This window comes from Tachypleus tridentatus, chromosome 2 (genome assembly GCF_004210375.1).
Source record: "Tachypleus tridentatus isolate NWPU-2018 chromosome 2, ASM421037v1, whole genome shotgun sequence".
NCBI classification, from domain to species: Eukaryota; Metazoa; Arthropoda; class Merostomata; order Xiphosura; family Limulidae; genus Tachypleus; species Tachypleus tridentatus.
Genome location: NC_134826.1, coordinates 141,825,541 through 141,848,242, shown reverse-complemented (window position 1 = coordinate 141,848,242; position 22,702 = coordinate 141,825,541). Strand labels below are relative to the sequence as shown.

The following is a 22,702-nucleotide window of genomic DNA, read 5'->3' as shown; positions in this document are numbered from 1 at the left end:
CGCTGAATCAGCTGTTGAACCACAGAGAAGGGTTATCAGTGGCTCTATCGATTTCAACTGTGAAGGAGGTAATCAACTGTTATGGTAAACTCGGCGAGGCTTCTAGATTCCTTCTCTAGTTTACCACCTCTTACAGAGATTCCTAGTTGAATCACACCCATTCCATGTGGGTTGTTCTAGCAGCATGTTGCACGGTTGTTGGTCAACTTCAAGTGTTGTGCTGATAGCTAGTACGGAACCCAAGCACTTAAGTTATTTACAACTTGTGTTCATGATGTATGCAGAGAAGTTCAAAATGAGTGTCTGGAGATCAAACCATCAGAAACAGTATTCTTGTGGAGCATGCGCAACATGAAGTAGAAGCTACTTCTTCGCATGAAGAGAATCATTTTTTTTTTATTTCCACGGCTCCAAATGAAGTGGTCATTCGAGCAACGAGGCCATTCTTGAATCCACAATCAATAACAACTTTCTGTTCTAAGACAAGTAAAGTGTCATAATAGATTTTAACACCTAACTGCTTCAACTAAACCTTTTACATCACCAAATTTAAAGCAGATTTCCACTCTTTTGCAGCACTCATAACTATTGAAGCTAGAATTATCTTCCAAAGAGCGATTCCATAAGTTCAATGGCAGCATCCACTTACACGACCAATTGTATAACACTCACACTATTCACCATCCGAACTGGGATACGCTAGATGATGGCAAGTGACACATGGACTCTGCTTCTTTTTATACCTGAGGGAATAACTTTGCTGTTTTGCAAAGGGCATCACTAGGATGTGTTAGAAAATATAGATCTTTAGAAAGCTCATATGTTAAAATTCTCTTCAGATTAACCTGCCTTGTTTGTATAACTACTATAACAAGGGAAACAATTTCCTGTTTGAATTCAAAGCCAATATCTTATCACTACCAACTTTTCATTTGAGGTTTTTATTTAAGGATGAAAAAGTTTTGATAATGATTTTGTCCAATGGTAATTGAATTTAGTCTCTCTTCCACAACATGATTCATTGATTTAATTTCTGTATCATTTACACGTAAGCATGTTGGTGGCAACCCCTACAGTTGTGACAGTATCATTTATAACGCTGATGAGTGCCATCAAATCATCATTCAGATAAAATGGGCTAGTCGTGAAGAGGGTGATGACATTTGTCTTCTTATTTATATGTTTTTCATCTTGTTTTCTTTTCGACGTGGAGCAGATTTCTTGTGAAAGTTTACAGAAGCAGTGATAACTGATATCTTTTGGGCAGCAGTGAACTGTACAGAAAAGGATTCTGGGTGTAATGTTAAACCCACTATACCGCCTTTTGTTTCTGCTATATCAAGTATGATCAAAAGACATGTCTGTCCAGACTTTGTTAGATTTATCTCAAGACTAAACTACAAACTGCATTTTCACATTGATTTGAAAACATCCACATTTCCCAATGCTACCACTACATAATGCCCCCTGGAGACATTTCTGGAAGCTTGCTCCTTCATAAAAATATCTTAAATTTTTTATGTAAGAGTGGGAGTGCTATGTGGTTTTTCATTTGGGTCACCAGACTATAGTAGTTACACAAAATAGCCTGTTCTTTATGCTTATTTATTTTATTGTAGTATGTTCTCTTACAAATATAGAGAATAACAGCTTGAAACCAACAAAATATAATACAACCAACATTTTACTAGCCTTTTGTTCTATAGTGATTTATGAATATTTTATTAATTTGTGTTTGAACTTTTGTCATGAACTATGTGTTTTTAGTACAAGGAACAAGCAAAACAGAAGTTTATTTTGTTCAAAATTCATCTAAAATTATTAGAGATTAGAAAGAATAAAGTTAAAAATTGCCTGGCTTACCTGTTGGCGATTATCTTTGGAGAAAGGAAGAAGTGTTGATACATGGAACATTATCTCGTGTCCTTCATAGACGGTGTGAACCGAGTATTTTCCGGTCATATCTCCTAGTAAACAAAATCTTGAATATTTTTACGTTTCTTAACTGTACGTGTGATTATGCTTCGTCAGCACGTTATTAGGCCCAAAATGAATGTTTTAATGTAGAGTACAAAAGTATATCCTTACAATAAAAAACATGTTATGCTGAGTCCGGACATTCTTCATGAAATTTATGGTTTGTAGTTGTTGGTTGAGACACCTTGAAAAGCATGAGTTACACCAGATGTCCTCAATTCTATAGCCCATGATTTAAACGTAGTAAGAATGATGGAACATGTTTGTTAATAAATTCACAGAAAAGCACAGGCATGTTGAAGAACACATAGAAACAAATATAAATAAACGGAGTTGATTGTATTTATTGTAAGATATTTGTAGCATAATCATCAAAAAAATTATTAGCTAAACTTCCCTCACCTTTTACATCAAGTCCACCTCTATATTTATCCCAACCTTTTAATCGGATTCGATCCCCGAGCAAGGACAGAAACTGGTCAAACTCCCAACTCCCTCCCTCTGTAGGGAGAAAAAAAATCGTTGTGTTGAAATGTTTGCTAATTCTGTCAAACTTTTCCAAATGTGCTCTTAAAACGTCTTGTCAAGTGCATTGGTGAACCTACTAATAACTGATATACTATGTAATATACGTAACTGCTTTATTTGGATCGTTTTGTCAAAGAATTTACCAAAACAATACTTGTTACACCTATACTGTACAGATAAACAACAATCTTTAAAAACAATTTACTTTTACGTGTTAATGTATAGGCCTAACTGTAATTCATGAAATATATTCTTAGAACTAGATTATAACAGAATAAAATAAAAACCAACCATTACCGAACAACATCTTTAAAAACAACTTACTTTTACGTGTTAATGTATAGGCCTAACTGTAATTCATGGAATATATTTTTAGAACTAGATAACAAGAGAAGGATAAAATAATGGCCTACCGTTACTAAGTACCTTTGGAAGAAAATTTACTTTTACGTGTCAATGTATAGGCTTAACTACAATACATTAAATGCATCTTTAGAAGTACATAATAATGAAAGAGTGGAATAGAATATAGACCTACCATTGCTGAACATTTCGTCGTCCGACAACTGTCCAACTTTAGCGTAGATGACCCCAAACTTAAAATTTACTGACCCCTAAAAAACAACAACAATAAGTGTTCCGTAAATATAAATTTTTCTGCTTACTTTAATCTTTTAGTGTCACCTCTGCATATCGAAGTTTTGGAACTCTTTTAAACTTTTGATAAAAAGTTATATAATGTCATAAAAATCGAGAAAAGTAAAATAAACTGCTATTACCAAGGTATATTAAGATGATGCATTTATTTTTAAAATGACTTATGTCGACAAAAGGAACTACGTTTATGACAACTAGAAGGGAAGGGGAATCTTGTGAGTAAATATATATTATACAAATTTTCCACAAAATTTGAAGTTTGCTGTCATAGAACTCTCGTATTTGACAGATGATATGGTAAAAACAAGTGCATGAATAAAATGACACGAAAATAATAATCTAGTTTTGGTAACTGTGGAAACTTATTCACAACTAATTTTCAAACATATATAAGAACAAACCGATGAAAGAAAGATGTAATATGTATGAAAACAAATCGAGAGAAGATTAGACAAAGGTTGATTACGTTACAATAAAACGATTTTAAAATTTACCACAGCGTTACGTCACCATGCCGCCATTTTTGGTTATCCTTTATCTGACGGCTGGGCAACTAGAATTTAGCTGTTTTTTTTCCAAACTATGACATAGTTATCTAGGGCTCCGCGAGAAAATTTTAGAATGTTATTTCTTTTTCCCTAAAACTATAAAATTGAATCAGAATACGCTGTACAAAAAAGTAAAATATATCTTTAATATAACACGTTTATAACGTATTGGGCCTTTTAATATTTTATTCTCTCTAACGCCATAATATTTTGTTCTGCTTAAGAGAAGTTCTCGCGGTGAAAGTGTTAATACAATCTCAATTAACTTCGTGGCCTGGCATGGCCTAGCGCGTAAGGCGTGCGACTCGTAATCCGAGGGTCGCGGGTTTGCGCCCGCGTCGTGCCAAAACATGCTCGCCCTCCCAGCCGTGGGGGCGTTATAATGTGACGGTCAATCCCACTATTCGTTGGTACAAGAGTAGCCCAAGAGTTGGCAGTGGGTGGTGATGACAAGCTGCCTTCCCTCTAGTCTTACACTGCTAAATTAGGGACGGCTAGCACAGATAGCCCTCGAGTAGTTTTGTGCGAAATTCCAAAAAAAACCCAAACCAAATTAACTTCGACAGCAGCGCCACTGGTTGCTGGTAGATATGGCACCATCTCAAGATCGCATGCGTCATTGGAGATGCAAGATAGCCAGTAATTTTCGTATGAAACATCGGTCAACCATGGGTAGTGACGCCAACTGTCTTTTAAAACCCAGATCTGTATTAGCAGCTAAATCTCGAACGAAATGAAATATGACGTCATAGCCGAAACTTGTCCAAATTTGAAACATTGTGATGCAATTCAATGCAGTATCAGTTGTTTCAATTTTCAAGTATATTTATGTGGAATATAATTATATTTATGACAATTATAATTGGTAATTGTTACGTTAGGTTAGATTCGTTGTAGTTTAATTAGACAAACTTGGTTCCAATGGGTTCTATGATGTCATATGCCCGCATGACGTCATGTTTCATTTTGTTTCATTTCCTTCGTTATTTAAACGCACGTCAGATATGGCTTAATATTTTGTTATTTGGCTTTAAAGCTCTGTTAAAAAACAAGAAAATGTAAAAATAATAGGTTACCACCTTTCCTTTAGAAAAAATATATCATTCTAGTGCCCTAGCCTTTCTTCCACAAATCCTTATTTCCGTTTTCGTTAATACAACACTGATCTTAGGTCAGCATGACATTGTATGATAATAAAACTAAAGTGCCTGTATGAGTTTTCATTAAGAACCTATTTTGTATCCGTGAAAATACTCTTGAAGTGCTAAAGATATAATAATACAATTTCAGACAAATTAATAATTAGTTGTCACCCATATAATGGATAAGTGGCTGAATATCAGTAATAAATCTGATACGAGTAAAAATATTCTTAGGCCTAAAACGAATTCAAAGGCGTTATCGCCGTGTGCAAGCACTTCAACACAGGATAACGCAAGAAGTAGTGAAATAAAAAATAAAAGAAAGTGTGATGAAAGTTTTATTTAATATGGTTTTACATGGACAGATAATGAAGATGGACCTGGTGGGTTGTGTGTTGAATATGGAACAGTACTGAGTAAGAGTAGTTTGAATCCAGCAGAGTTAAAACATCTGGAAACCAAACACTCCCAATTAAAAAATCCAACTTCCAAATATTTCAAAAGAAAGTATTTGCAATTAAATACAAGTAAAGCTACATTTCGTTTGTTTGTCCATCAGGACAACAAAGGTGCTCTAATTGCTACATATCGTGTTAGTTACCGTATTGAAAAACCACGTGAAGCTCATACAATTGCAGAAGATTTGATAAAACCATGCGCAAAAGATTTGGTAGAGAGCACGATTGATGAGAAATTTCTTAGAAAAATATTAATTCTGTGCCCCTTTCTGACAGCTCGGTTTCTCGAAGAATCAAAGATATGTCAGCAAATTGCTTAATGGACTTAAAAAGGCAAGTCAAAAAGAGTCCAAATATTTCGCTTCAGATGGATGAATCAACAGATGTCACAGGTTATGCGATGTTACTTGTGTTTGTTCGCTATATTCACGAAACTAATTTTGAAAAGGACATGCTAATTTGCAAACTTTTGCCTACTCAAACAACAGGCGAAGAAATATTTAAACTGATCGACTTATTTATGAAAGAACATGAGATACAATGGCAGCTTTGCTTAAGTATTTGCACTGATGGGGCTGCAGCTATGATTGGAAAATTTTCAGGCGCAGTGGCTTGTATAAAAACCCGGACATCGAGAGTATCCACTGCTGTCTTCATCGTTATGCACTTGCAATGAAAGGAATACCAAAAGACTTAAAAGAGGTATTGGGTGATGTCATAATAGTTAATTTTATAAAATCAAGACCACTCAATGCGAGGATCTTCAGTTTACTCTGTGAGGATATGGGAAGTTTACATAAAAATTTGCTGTTTCATACAGCATCCATGGTTTTCTCGGGAAAAAAGTGCTCGCTCGGTTTTATGAACAGCGTGAGGAGATAGGTTTCTTTTTATCTGAATGCCATTTTGAACTTGTATACAAATTAAGGAACAAATGCTGAATACAGAAAGTGGCTTACCTTTCGGACGTATTTGCCTGTCTAAATGAAGTGAATGTTACATTACAGGTTAACAGGGTAACGTACTTTAAAGCTCAGAGTAAAATGGAAGCGCTTCAACGAAAGCTAAAACTTTGAGGTGAAACTTATGGAAGAACTTGATTGTTTAAAAAATCTCAGTGATTTTTATGAATGAAATTTCCTAAAATGAAGATACAAAAGTTTCAGTCTTGCACCACATATCTGACTTGTATACAACTACTGTGGAGCACTTCCCTCCTCATTTAGAAAAAAAATTACTCTGGCTCAAAATCCCTTTGTTGACTTTACAAATACTAACGATTTGTCTTTGAAAGAGAATGAACAGCTTACAGAAATTTCAACTGATTACATCCTAAAAACAAAATTTCAGCAGGAAGAAACTACAGAATTTTGGATTCAAATGGCCATGGAATATCTTGAAATAAGTAACAGAGCTTTGAAAATATTGATGCGTTCTCCAACAATATATCTTTGTATACGGCTACAAAAACCAAATTTAGAAACAGATTAAATATTAAAGATGATTTGCGGTTATAGGTACAATCATAACTCCAAATATTGAAGTACTTAGTAAACAAAAGCAAGCCCATCCGAGCCACTAATAAATAAATAAGTACACTGTACTTTTACTGATATAAATTTTGCAAACAGAAATTTTTGAACAAGTAATTATTAATAATAAGTTTATATTCTAAAAGCTTGAAGTAAACTTTATCTGGTGCTACTGACCGATTGTTTCTATTTTTAGTGTATTTTTTAAATTAAGGCTCCATAATGTTTTTTCTGATGTGAAGCTTCGCAGGTCTAAAATGTTTGGGAACCGCGGGGGCCCGGCATGGCCAAGCGTGTTACGGCGTTCAACTCGCAATCCGAGGGTCGCGGGTTCGATTCCCGGTCGCAACAAACATGATCGCCCTTTTTCAGCCGTGGAAGCATTATAACGTAACGGTCAATCCCACTATTCGTTAGTAAAAGAGTAGCACAAGAGTTGGCGGTGGGTGGTGATGACTAGCTGCCTTCCCTCTCGTCTTACACTGCTAAATTAGGGATGGCTAGCGCAGATATCACTCGTGTAGCTTTGCGCGAAATTCAAAACAAACAAAACAGACAAACAAACCCCGGAGCTATATAATAACCCTGCAGCGTAGATTTTACTGTAAACGGTTCAATCGTAAGGCTGTCATGTCAAAAGCACACCGTTTCTCTTTCAATGTTGGTCATAATCTACCTAATATACGAAGATGACAGTTTTTCAGTGCAAAACTTAACAGCCCAAAAGTAAATGCAGATATTCGTAGGCGCTACATCTTGCCACTTGATCAGTATATCTTTGTATGTAATAACATGAATACCTGCTCTGTCTTCCATCTGCTTTAAATGTATAATAAATAAACTGATGCGCTGTGAAAGCAACTAGTGTACCTCTAGCTTTTATCACTTTTCATGTAGATATTTTTTGTATTCTTACCTACGGTACCTATACGATTTTGTCATTGACCTTCGTATTCGTGAATTCTCACTTTTAGCAAGACATCGCACATTGTTTACAACAGCTGAGATTCGACTTAATGCAGGTCTGTTTTCTGGATGATCCTGGCACCCCAAGTTGATCCATGTATTTTTGTTTTAAATACCACTGGGCTCAAGGAATATCCCTATCTTGGAAATTTTAAGTTCCCGATCTCAACACATCTTTATGATTTGAGTATACGAATAATTTGTTGAATGCCTTTCTCACTACCTAAAAAACAACACTAAGTAATATTAAAATATAGTTCAAATACACCGGTTGCATATCCAAAATCAATTTAATATAGCATACTAAACCCTCTGTTTATATGATGTTCTACCTATTTTCGATTATATTTCGGGCAGTTACTCACAGCGAATTTAGTTTGGAATGAGAACACTATTCAAGCCACTTTATCAAGTACTCTTGACCACAGAGTATGGATGTGTTAGTAACATAGATGCGATGTTACCTGTAAGCCACTTTTTAAATTTAAAATGAGAGCCAAAGCTGTTTGAAAAAAATCTCAGGTTTAAAATTTTAAGAAAACTATAACTGCTTTGATGAAATACTTTACTGAAAATAATAAAAGGTTTTTGAAGAGATCTCAACTAAAACGTACGGATAAGTTATTGCTTGTTTTAGTGCAAATAGGTGTAATGGGCTATGTACACTGTGTTTACCGAGGGGATTTAGCTCCAAATGTTAGAGTTATGAGTTGTGAACTTTAACACTGAGCCGTCTGGGGACTGTACATATATAAGATATACATTAATGATTCGCTATCCTCTGCTGTTTCTTAGTTCAATTACAGTTATTTTACAAAATTTATGAATGTCAAGAAGGCTGGGCTGTCTTGTGGTCCTGTTTGTCTTTGATAAATGAAGGTTATTAAACTATTCAATAAAGTATAAATCTGCATTATCTCGTTACAATTAACTTATATTATTATCTACACAGTGTCTTTGTTTATTTTCTTGTGTAATATAATTAATGGATTCAAATAAATTCGTAAAAAAAGAGCTTGCTCTAATTTAAGATCATGTGTTGAGGTTTTCAAAAGAAAAGGCTTAGGGACAAAACTCTAAGTGGAATCCATATGTTGTTGTTTTCGAATTAAGCACAAATCTACATTATGGGCTATCTGTGCTCTGCCTACCACGGGTATCAAAATTTGGTTTTTACCAGTGTGAGTCCGCAGACATACCGCTGTGCCACTGGTGGGGAAGGTTGGATCTATATGTATAAGAGATTAATGTCTGTCTGTCTGTCCGCAAAACTTCTCCCATTGTTTAAGTCCGCTTTGGATGACACTGCGCACGATTTTTGAAAATCAAAAGAGGAAGTCCCTAATAATCATGTCTCTTTTAAAAAGGCTTATTTAATGCATGTCTCTACCTTTTTCAGATATAAAGCAATAACAGCTTTATATCACACGAAAATGCACAAACTGTTACAAAATAGACCCACGCTAAAATTTCAAAAGTAACAGAAACTTATTTTACATTTTGTATATCGCCTCCTTAATAAAAAAAATTAGTGCTTCTTTCCTTGGTTAATAATGTACATTATTGTTTTAATTATTACATTATTATTATTATTACTAGTCGAACGCCTTAACACGCTTGGCTATGCCGGACCCTTCTTATAGTCCACTTATTTCTTACAAAGAACTGCCTGTATTATTGTTTTGAAACGTTAGATATTTATATATTAGCTATGAATAGCCCATTTCTTATTAAAAACAGAATACTGGTTTCATGCACTTCATTATGAGACAAACAAAGACAGAATAATTAAATATGTAACAGAACAAACGTTTGGCATAATCCACAACTGGTTGTCACTGTTTTCTCTTTGTATTGAAGGTTGTTTTAAGTAAATATGTTGGACGTAACTTCTGTAACTAGTAGAAGTAACACACAATTTATGTTTGACACAGATATTTAATTTTTTTAACTGTGTTAAAACCTGTAAATGTGTGTTAGTTATATATTTTGATAATTATATACATTGAATGTTTCTTGCATTTTTATTTATACGTTAAAAACATTACTTCCTGTTTTCTACAAGCAGCAGATTTTTAATGCAAAAGAAAATTTAAAACTAACGATATTTTTTAAATAATACATTAAACGAACCTTACCTCTTGCTCTTCTAACAGCAGAAGGTCCTTAAAACAAAAGAAATATTTAAATTGACGGTGTTTTTACATTTACATTAGAAATAAATCCACATCTTCTATTCCTTAGAATTAGCAGTCAATTTAAAACAAGATAAACCTTGAGAGTAATGAAGACGAAACAAAACCTTATTTGTATTTTAAGCCCTTGTTTCGTTGGTTTCGTTTAAGAGAAAAATTAATTCTATCGTGAATGTGAAAAACGTTTTTTGATTAGCCTAGTTATGAAGTCTTTTAATTAAAGGAGTGCTTCATTTAGAATTGGTTGCTATGGAAACAAAATTAGTGAATTTAAAGCAGCTGTAACAACTAGTAGTTATTATACAACTTGTTATTTCGGTGGCCACTTGTTAAACAACTATATCTGGTTTCCATAGAAACAGACTCGATAATTATTGTAATTACCATATCATGGTAGTTTTACAACACAAATTCAATCACTACAATATTTCTTTTATTTTGTTAACTATTTCATAAAGTTCTTGTTCTTCTTTCGCTAACTAATTAGTGTCACAAATGTCGCAAAGTTTCTAGTACACTTTAATGACGCCATTACGTAGAATACGATTACAGCTTAATTTCTTGACATTAAAGCTTAAATATTATTCTATAAGAAGTATCTCACGTTCATAATTTCTCCAAATAAACAACTGTGTTAAAAATGGTTATATAATATTTTATTCTGTGTTACCTTATGTTTTCATTAAGTTTGAAAGAAATACCTAGACTAACCTTTCTTAGATATTAGATATATTTGTAGCGCCATGATGTATTATGACGTCTTATATTAGTTACCGATAAAAAGGTAAAAGTATCTCGGGTTATCCTAAACGTCGGATAACATTACCTTTAACACTGAAGTTAATTATTGTAGATAAAATACCACGTTTCAATGTTTCATAGAAAGAGAGGCAAAATTATATTTCATTCATTAATAAAATGTTTAATAAGCACACACTAGGTTCGTTTGTGGTTTCATTAAAATATAAATAACCTTTTCAAATGTGTACTGTACTTGTAATATACTAGTATTGATTTGGAAATAATACAAAAGTAAGTAGTGTTTCTGATACATACTGCATAATATAAAGGTAAGTAGTGTTTCTGATACATACTGTATAATATAAAGGTAAGTAGTGTTTCTGATACATACTGTATAATATAAAGGTAAGTAGTGTTTCTGATACATACTGTATAATATAAAGGAAAGTAGTGTTTCTGATACATACTGTATAATATAAAGGTAAGTAGTGTTTCTGATACATACTGTATAATATAAAGGTAAGTAGTGTTTCTGATACATACTGTATAATATAAAGGTAAGTAGTGTTTCTGATATATACTGTATAATATAAAAATAAGTAGTGTTTCTGATACATACTGTATAATATAAAAGTAAGTAGTGTTTCTGATACATACTGTATAATATAAAGGTAAGTAGTGTTTCTGATACATACTGTATAATATAAAGGTAAGTAGTGTTTCTGATACATACTGTATAATATAAAGGTAAGTAGTGTTTCTGATACATACTGTATAATATAAAGGTAAGTAGTGTTTCTGATACATACTGTATAATATAAAGGTAAGTAGTGTTTCTGATACATACTGTATAATATAAAAGTAAGTAGTGTTTCTGATACATACTGTATAATATAAAGGTAAGTAGTGTTTCTGATACATACTGTATAACATAAAAGTAAGTAGTGTTTCTGATACATACTGTATAATATAAAAAATAAAGTAGTGTTTCTGATACATACTGTATAATATAAAGTAAGTAGTGTTTCTGATACATACTGTATAATATAAAGTAAGTAGTGTTTCTGATACATACCTGTATAATATAAAAGTAAGTAGTGTTTCTGATACATACTGTATAATATAAAAGTAAGTAGTGTTTCTGATACATACTGTATAATATAAAGGTAAGTAGTGTTTCTGATACATACTGTATAATATAAAGGTAAGTAGTGTTTCTGATACATACTGTATAATATAAAAGTGTAAGTAGTGTTTTTCTGATACATACTGTATAATATAAAGGTAAGTAGTGTTTCTGATACATACTGTATAATATAAAGGTAAGTAGTGTTGTCTGATACATACTGTATAATATAAAAGTAAGTAGTGTTTCTGATACATACTGTATAATATAAAGGTAAGTAGTGTTTCTGATACATACTGTATAATATAAAAAGTAAGTAGTGTTAGTATCTGATACATACTGTATAATATAAAAGTAAGTAATGTTTCTGATACATACTGTATAATATAAAGTAAGTTACTGTATAATATGATACATACATACTGTATAATATAAAAGTAAGTAGTGTTTCTGATACATACTGTATAATATAAAGTAAGTAGTGTTTCTGATACATACTGTATAATATAAAGGTAAGTAATGTTTCTGATACATACTGTATAATATAAAGGTAAGTAGTGTTTCTGATACATACTGTATAATATAAAGTAAGTAGTGTTTCTGATACATACTGTATAATATAAAAGTAAGTAGTGTTTCTGATACATACTGTATAATATAAAAGCAAGTAAGTAGTGTTTCTGATACATACTGTATAATATAAAGGTAAGTAGTGTTTCTGATACATACTGTATAATATAAAAGTAAGTAATGTTTCTGATACATACTGTATAATATAAAAGTAAGTAGTGTTTCTGATACATACTGTATAATATAAAGTAATAGTGTCTGATACATACTGTATAATATAAAAGTAAGTAGTGTTTCTGATACATACTGTATAATATAAAAGTAAGTAGTGTTTCTGATACATACTGTATAATATACAGTAAAGGTAAGTAGTGTTTCTGATACATACTGTATAATATAAAAGTAAGTAGTGTTTCTGATACATACTGTATAATATAATAAAGCAAGTAGTGTTTCTGATACATACTGTATAATATAAAAGTAAGTAGTGTTTCTGATACATACTGTATAATATAAAGTAAGTAGTGTTTCTGATACATACTGTATAATATAAAAGGTAAGTAGTGTTTCTGATACATACTGTATAATATAAAAGTAGTGTTTCACTGATACACAACTAAGTAATGTTTCTGATACATACTGTATAATATAAAAGTAAGTAGTGTTCTGATACATACTGTATAATATAAAAGTAAGTAGTGTTTCTGATACATACTGTATAATATAAAAGTAAGTAGTGTTTCTGATACATACTGTATAATATAAAAACAAGTAGTGTTTCTGATACATACTGTATAATATAAAAGTAAGTAGTGCTTCTGATACACACTGTATAATATAAAAGTAAGTAATGTTTCTGATACACACTGTATAATATAAAAGTAAGTAGTGTTTCTGATACATACTGTATAATATAAAAGTAAGTAACATTTCTGATACACACTGTATAATATAAAAGTAAGTAATGTTTCTGATACATACTGTATAATATAAAAAAGTAAGTAGTGTTTCTGATACATACTGTATAACATAAAAGTAAGTAGTGTCCTGATACATACTGTATAATATAAAGGTAAGTAGTGTTTCTGATACATACTGTATAATATAAAAAGTAAGTAGTGTTTCTGATACATACTGTATAATATAAAGTAAGTAGTGTTTCTGACACATACTGTATAATATAAAAGTAAGTAATGTTTCTGATACATATTGTATAATATAAAAGTAAGTAGTGTTTCTGATACATACTGTATAATATAAAAGTAAGTAGTGTTTCTGATACATACTGTATAAGATAAAAGTAAGTAATGTTTCTGATACATACTGTATAATATAAAAGTAAGTAGTGTTTCTGATACATACTGTATAATATAAAAGTAAGTAATGTTTCTGATACATACTGTATAATATAAAGTAAGTAATGCTCTGATACATACCGTATAATATAAAAGTAAGTAGTGTTTCTGATACATACTGTATAATATAAAAGTAAGTAGTGTCCTGATACATACTGTATAATATAAAAATAAGTAGTGTTTCTGATACATACTGTATAATATAAAGGTAAGTAATGTTTCTGATACATACTGTATAATATAAAGGTAAGTAGTGTTTCTGATACATACTGTATAATATAAAAGTAAGTAGTGTTCTGATACATACTGTATAATATAAAAGTAAGTAATGTTCTGATACATACTGTATAATATAAAAGTAAGTAGTGTTTCTGATACATACTGTATAACATAAAAGTAAGTAATGTTTCTGATACATACTGTATAATATAAAAAATAAGTAGTGTTTTCTGATACATACTGTATAATATAAAAAAGTAAGTAGTGTCCTGATATATAACTGTATAATATAAAGGTGTTTCTGAACATAGTATAATATAAAAGTAAGTAGTGTCTCTGATACATACTGTATAATATAAAAGTAAGTAGTGTTTCTGATACATACTGTATAAGATAAAAGTAAGTAATGTTTCTGATACATACTGTATAATATAAAAGTAAGTAGTGTTTCTGATACACACTGTATAATATAAAAGTAAGTAATGTTTCTGATACATACTGTATAATATAAAGTAAGTAATGTTTCTGATACATACTGTATAATATAAAAATAAGTAGTGTTTCTGATACATACTGTATAATATAAAAGTAAGTAATGTTTCTGATACATACTGTATAATATAAAAATAATTAGTGTTTCTGATACATACTGTATAATATAAAAGTAAGTAGTGTCTCTGATACATACTGTATAACATAAAAATAAGTAGTGTTTCTGATACATACTGTATAATATAAAAGTAAGTAGTGTCTCTGATACATACTGTATAATATAAAAGTAAGTAGTGTTTCTGATACATACTGTATAATATAAAAGTAAGTAGTGTTTCTGATACATACTGTATAATATAAAGGTAAGTAGTGTTTCTGATACATACTGTATAATATAAAAGTAAGTAATGTTTCTGATACATACTGTATAATATAAAGTAAGTAATGTTTCTGATACATACTGTATGATATAAAAATAAGTAGTGTTTCTGATACATACTGTATAATATAAAAGTAAGTAATGTTTCTGATACATACTGTATAATATAAAAATAATTAGTGTTTCTGACACATACTGTATAATATAAAAGTAAGTAGTGTCTCTGATACATACTGTATAACATAAAAATAAGTAGTGTTTCTGATACATACTGTATAATATAAAAGTAAGTAGTGTCTCTGATACATACTGTATAATATAAAAGTAAGTAATGTTTCTGATACATACTGTATAAGATAAAAGTAAGTAATGTTTCTGATACATACTGTATAATATAAAAGTAAGTAATGTTTCTGATACATACTGTATAATATAAAAGTAAGTAGTGTCTCTGATACATACTGTATAATATAAAAGTAAGTAATGTTTCTGATACATACTGTATAATATAAAAGTAAGTAATGTTTCTGATACATACTGTATAATATAAAAGTAAGTAATGTTTCTGATACATACTGTATAATATAAAAATAAGTAGTGTTTCTGATACATACTGTATAATATAAAAGTAAGTAATGTTTCTGATACATACTGTATAATATAAAAATAATTAGTGTTTCTGATACATACTGTATAATATAAAAGTAAGTAGTGTCTCTGATACATACTGTATAACATAAAAATAAGTAGTGTTTCTGATACATACTGTATAATATAAAGGTAAGTAATGTTTCTGATACATACTGTATAATATAAAGGTAAGTAGTGTTTCTGATACATACTGTATAATATAAAAGTAAGTAGTGTTTCTGATACATACTGTATAATATAAAAGTAAGTAATGTTTCTGATACATACTGTATAATATAAAAGTAAGTAGTGTTTCTGATACATACTGTATAATATAAAAGTAAGTAATGTTTCTGATACATACTGTATAATATAAAAATAAGTAGTGTTTCTGATACATACTGTATAATATAAAAGTAAGTAGTGTCTCTGATATATACTGTATAATATAAAGGTAAGTAGTGTTTCTGATACATACTGTATAATATAAAAGTAAGTAGTGTTTCTGATACATACTGTATAAGATAAAAGTAAGTAATGTTTCTGATACATACTGTATAATATAAAAGTAAGTAGTGTTTCTGATACACACTGTATAATATAAAAGTAAGTAATGTTTCTGATACATACTGTATAATATAAAGTAAGTAATGTTTCTGATACATACTGTATAATATAAAAAATAAGTAGTGTTTCTGATACATACTGTATAATATAAAAGTAAGTAATGTTTCTGATACATACTGTATAATATAAAAAATAATTAATGTTCTGATACATACTGTATAATATAAAAAGTAAGTAGTGTCTCTGATACATACTGTATAACATAAAAAATAAGTAGTGTTTCTGATACATACTGTATAATATAAAAGTAAGTAGTGTCTCTGATACATACTGTATAATATAAAAGTAAGTAGTGTTTCTGATACATACTGTATAATATAAAAGTAAGTAGTGTTTCTGATACATACTGTATAATATAAAGGTAAGTAGTGTTTCTGATACATACTGTATAATATAAAAGTAAGTAATGTTCTGATACATACTGTATAATATAAAGTAAGTAATGTTCTGATACATACTGTATGATATAAAAAATAAGTAGTGTTTCTGATACATACTGTATAATATAAAAGTAAGTAATGTTCTGATACATACTGTATAATATAAAAAATAATTAGTGTTTCTGACACACACCTGTATAATATAAAAGTAAGTAGTGTCTCTGATACATACTGTATAACATAAAAATAAGTAGTGTTTCTGATACATACTGTATAATATAAAAGTAAGTAGTGTCTCTGATACATACTGTATAATATAAAAGTAAGTAATGTTTCTGATACATACTGTATAATATAAAAGTAAGTAATGTTTCTGATACATACTGTATAATATAAAAGTAAGTAATGTTTCTGATACATACTGTATAATATAAAAGTAAGTAGTGTTTCTGATACATACTGTATAATATAAAAGTAAGTAATGTTTCTGATACATACTGTATAATATAAAAGTAAGTAATGTTTCTGATACATACTGTATAATATAAAAGTAAGTAATGTTTCTGATACATACTGTATAATATAAAAATAAGTAGTGTTTCTGATACATACTGTATAATATAAAAAAGTAAGTAATGTTTCTGATACATACTGTATAATATAAAAAATAATTAGTGTTCTGATACATACTGTATAATATAAAAGTAAGTAGTGTCTCTGATACATACCTGTATAACATAAAAAATAAGTAGTGTTTCTGATACATACTGTATAATATAAAAGTAAGTAGTGTCTCTGATACATACTGTATAATATAAAAGTAAGTAGTGTTTCTGATACATACTGTATAATATAAAAGTAAGTAGTGTTTCTGATACATACTGTATAATATAAAGGTAAGTAGTGTTTCTGATACATACTGTATAATATAAAAGTAAGTAATGTTTCTGATACATACTGTATAATATAAAGTAAGTAATGTTTCTGATACATACTGTATGATATAAAAATAAGTAGTGTTTCTGATACATACTGTATAATATAAAAGTAAGTAATGTTTCTGATACATACTGTATAATATAAAAGTAAGTAGTGTCTCTGATACATACTGTATAATATAAAAGTAAGTAATGTTTCTGATACATACTGTATAATATAAAAGTAAGTAATGTTTCTGATACATACTGTATAATATAAAAGTAAGTAATGTTTCTGATACATACTGTATAATATAAAGTAAGTAATGTTTCTGATACATACTGTATAATATAAAAGTAAGTAGTGTTTCTGATACATACTGTATAATATAAAGTAAGTAGTGTTTCTGATACATACTGTATAATATAAAAGTAAGTAGTGTTTCTGATACATACTGTATAATATAAAGGTAAGTAATGTTTCTGATATATACTGTATAATATAAAGTAAGTAATGTCTCTGATACATACTGTATAATATAAAAGTAAGTAGTGTCTCTGATACATACTGTATAATATAGAAGTAAGCAGTGTCTCTGATACATACTGTATAATATAGAAGTAAGTAGTGTCTCTGATACCTTTTGTATTTCAGGAGCGAAAATCTCTTTCGGTCCTTTTTCAAGTCTTTCCATGCTTTGAAAATTGCTGAAATGTACAAAACATATGTATACGGCTGAAATACTTCAAAATCTTATGGCTAGTCACAGAAGTTGAAAACAGTATTAACTAGAACGGTTAGCAATAAACAGTTGCCCTACTGCAGAACAATATAAATTATACAAATATTACTATGTGTTGTTCAAGTTATTTCATTCAAAATATTCCACTGACGACAGGAATTGAATTTTAATTCGATTATAGGTTTGGTAAAACAGTTTGATAGGTAGAAGCTCATATTTAATATCAAAATAAATTGGACTGATAATTCTTTGTAACCTGTAACGACACAGTTTTATAAATTAAATGTACCTTGACCACAATAGGATGTTTTGACATCATCTGTATATCTAGTCCAATAATCACACATCTGTTAAGAGTTCAGCTGTTCGATTGGTGGTTATTTTACGTATTTTGTCATTTTTGTATTTGTTCCGCTTTATGGAAAAATTAGAAGTTTAGAAAAAAAAAATGTTCTTTGTGAGAACAGATAACTTAGAGCCACAGTAAAACTTAAATAAATCTACTTTTAGGTTTTAAAGTAATGACATTTGAAACTCAGAAACTACAACCCTGGTTTGTGTGTGAGGTGCGTCTACTTTTATACAACACGGTGATTTTATATTTGTATCAGATTTCAAGAATACGTGCAATGATAATATAAAGTTATTTTTATAAATTACTCATTGTCAATCGGTTAAAGATATTTCACATCAATTAAAATAGTTTGCATAATAACAAATAAGTTAGAAACATAAACACGAGTTTTTAAAACTGTAAATAAAAACATGACGCCATGTTTCTATAGAAATAATTCAGTTGGAATATAGACGAGTTTCTGAAGTCGTTGACTGAGATGCGTAAATAACATCTAGGTTGCTATAGTTACCAGTCAGTAAGAAATAAAGAAAAGAGCTTCCGAAGCCATACATTGAAATTAAAAAAAAATGAAGCACCTGAATCTCTGTGGTAACTAATAAGAGTTTCTAGAGCCCTAGACTAAAATTCATAAAATAACATCTACGTTTCTATGGCAAACAAACAGCCAAGTCAGTAAGAAAGGTATGCCATAGATAGAAATTTAAAAAAAAAAATGTTAATCTTTATAGATTGGCGAACTTCTGGAGTTATAGACTGAAATAAAAAAGTAAAATGGTCAAGTGTTTATAGTAATCAATCAGACAAACAATAAAAAACAAGCGTTAGGTTTAGGCTTAGAAACATGTGAGCGTGTGCAGTTCAAAAGTGAGTTCTCTTTCAACCCATATAAAATTAATACAACCATATTGTTTTGAACCCTTAAACGAAATTTGAGAAAGCAAAGTGATATTGAAATACATAGTGAAAGTACATAAAACAATATCAAAAACAGCGAGACAAAATATTTAAGAAGTGTTTATTTTCATGTTATTTTGTTTGTTAGGCCTACAAAGAGTAAAAAAACACAAAAGTTTGTGGTAGTCTATTCGATTTTTCTGTTGTTTTTGTATGAAATAAAACCTTGAAAGTTAATTTATTTAATGTGTGTTTTTTTACGAGCAGTGTAATATAAATATAAAGTTACGGCAACGATTTTCCCTGAATAAAGTTCCTATAATGTTTTTAGACATTTTAACTTCTGTCTGTCTACGTTTTATAGTTGTTTAAGGCTTTAAGAATTATTGATGTTTTCATACTGATTTTCTGTAACTGTGGGCTACTCTAAAACTTTATCCTTACCTGAGTATTGATTTCACTGTTAGCGGTTTGCTAGGATTATGGGATAGGCATATCTTCTGAGCTCCCTACACAATAAAAAAATTTCTTAAATTATCACAGTTTTTCCAAACCAACTGTTTTCACATTTTCTTACATCACTTCAAAATAGGGCCGATTCTAGAAATATTTAAACATCAGTCGTTAATGTGAATATTTCCTTAATATCTATTTAGAAGAAAATAATTTTCGACTTACTGTTTTTCGCCACAAGATGGCTCTGTACTGTTGCAAACCCTGAGTGTTCGCATCCGTCAGCACAACAGACAAAAAGAATGGTAGCTTCTCACTGTCTGCTCCAACGTAGTTCTGATGTACTAAAACAATAAACATAAACAACAGAGAACAAGTCACAAGAAGTTCTCTAACAACACAGAAGTGTTCTGATAAAACACGACGTTTAAAACTGACATATATCTCTGAATTATTGCATAATAAAACGAGTTTCATTGAAAATAAGTTCTACTGCGCAGTATCTCAACGTGTTATGTTTATCTCTGATATTTTACCTGTTTACAGATGCAGCTTAATTAATTAACATATTTAAAATACAATGTTTTTCAAACGAACTAAAGTTGTTGCATTGTTTGCCTACGTTATTTTTTAACATACATACAGTGGTAAGGCTTATAATGCTAAAATCTACTTTCGATGGTAGTGTACGTCGCAGTTCACTGTGTTGCTTAGTGTTTAAAAACAAACGTTCTACCCACAGTTTAACACTTTAAATATACAATATTGTACATTCCTATTCGTATCTAAAACACTTTCAATACACCACACTAGAATACATCTCAGATATATTTAAGTTTTTTTTTTTTCAAATAAAGGCCCAGAATGGCCAGATGGATCAGGTATTTGACTCGCAATCTGAGAGTTCCGGGTTCGAATTCCCATTACACCAAACATGCTCGCTCTTTCAGCCGTGGGAGCGTTGTAAAGTGACGGTCAATCCCACTATTCGTTGGTAAAAGCGTAGCCCAAGAATTGGCGGTGGGTAGTGATGACTAGCTGCCTTCCCTCTAGTCTTACACTGCTAAATTAGGGATAGCTAGCACAGATAGTCCACGTGTAGCTTTGCGTCGAACTCAAAGAAACAAACAAATAATAAGGTAGTGACTGTACAATTGAGTGATGGAGTTACTTGAGATTAAGAGAGAAAAGCTCATTTCAGCTGCGAATTTACGAAAATAACAGAGAATTATGTTGCTAAACCTTCATTCTGTTATTGAATCATTATCCCATGTCTGTCAGCTAAACGTCGAGCCATCTATTACATTCATGTAGGGTTAACAAACAGGTAAAAAAGTAAAGAATTTTGCTAGTCACCCAAGGAAATCAAACTCTCAGAACACTGGTGGATTATTATATTAGAAATCCACTTTTTTGTTTTTCATGCACGCTAAATATCAGCCCGGCATGGCCAGGTGGCTTAAGGCGTTCCACTCGTAACCCGAGGGTCGCGAGTTCAAATTCCCATCACACCAAACATGTTTTCCCTTTCAGCCGTGGGAGCATTATAATGTGACGATCAATCCCGCTATTCGTTGGTAAAAGAGTAGCCAAACAGTAGGCAGTGGGTGGTGATGACTAGCTGCCTTCCCTCTAGTCTTACACCGCTAAATTAGGGACGGCTAGCGCAGACAACTCTCGTGTAGCTTTGCGCGAAATTCAAAACAAACATTTAAATGAAAGACATTATTTTCACACGTTAATATTGTTATGAAGAACAGAATACAGTACAGATTCTTAACTATGATAAATTATAATGGATTGTCGAAGGTATTTGACACCTTATTGTAAATATCTTATACATAATTATATGAGATAATTCACGATTATCAGGTTGGTTAATAACCTGGAAACAATTTAGCTCAGGTTAATGTCAATTCATAACCCGCATTTTATACATTTATGAGGGTTACTCAAAAAATTTTCTAGATGACTGACAAAATGTAATAAAACAACCCAATTCATGCGTAAACAACGAAATCTTAAGAGCTGTATTTATACCTTTATTAGCGTATGTGTTGTTATTAAACCGTGCATGTTTACGGTCTCTATTGATCCCATAATCTTTGGTCTGTGTAATGCGCATGCGCATACTTTGTGTTTAAATATATTTCATAAAATTGAACCTTATTTAATTTAAAGCATGGTGCAGTGTTTGTTATTTTGTTTTGCCTTATTTTTGGTAATAACAAACTAACATTAGTCAGAGATTTGGATTTGCTGTTTTTAACGCAGTCCTTCCTTTTGATTTTTGGCCCGGCATGGCCAGGTGGTTAGGACACTCAACTCGTAATCCGAGGGTCGTCGGTTAGAATTTACGTCACTCCAAACAAGCTCGCCCTTTTTCAGGCGTGGGAGCATTATAATGTGACGGTCAATCCCACTATTCGTTGATAAAAGAGTAGCCCAAGAGTTGGCGGTGGGTGATGATGTTTAACTGCCTTCCCTCTAGTCTTACACTGCTAAATAAGGGACAGCTAGGGCAGATAGAGTAGCTTTGCGCGAAATTCAAAACAAACCTTTTGATTTTGATTTAACTATTCAGTATTAATATTTTGGCCCCAGTGGCGCAGCGGTATGTCTGCGGACTTACAACGCTAAAACTGGGTTCGATACCCGTGGTGAGCAGAGCACAGATAGCCCATTGTGTAGCTTTGTGCTTAATCTAAAACAATAACAACAACATTGTTATTTTTACACGCACACACTTATATATGCATATATACAGCAAACTAAATGAAAATAATTTGTGCACGAACGATAACGTTGATTTAAA

The 22,702-nt window shown here is 30.8% G+C and overlaps 1 protein-coding gene across 1 annotated transcript in view; it reads right to left on the bottom strand.

Moving 5' to 3' along the window:
• The window catches only part of LOC143245256 (GTPase-activating Rap/Ran-GAP domain-like protein 3), a 661,441-nt gene that overhangs the window by 38,321 nt on the left and 600,418 nt on the right, over window positions 1-22,702 (bottom strand). Inside the window, exons 6-12 of the mRNA XM_076491412.1 lie at window positions 20,113-20,231; window positions 19,879-19,943; window positions 18,081-18,147; window positions 9,947-9,973; window positions 3,044-3,119; window positions 2,380-2,478; window positions 1,864-1,967 (exon numbers count right to left, since the gene is read on the bottom strand). Coding sequence (XP_076347527.1) covers window positions 1,864-1,967; window positions 2,380-2,478; window positions 3,044-3,119; window positions 9,947-9,973; window positions 18,081-18,147; window positions 19,879-19,943; window positions 20,113-20,231 — 557 coding nt within the window. The remainder of the gene's footprint in view (window positions 1-1,863; window positions 1,968-2,379; window positions 2,479-3,043; window positions 3,120-9,946; window positions 9,974-18,080; window positions 18,148-19,878; window positions 19,944-20,112; window positions 20,232-22,702) is intronic.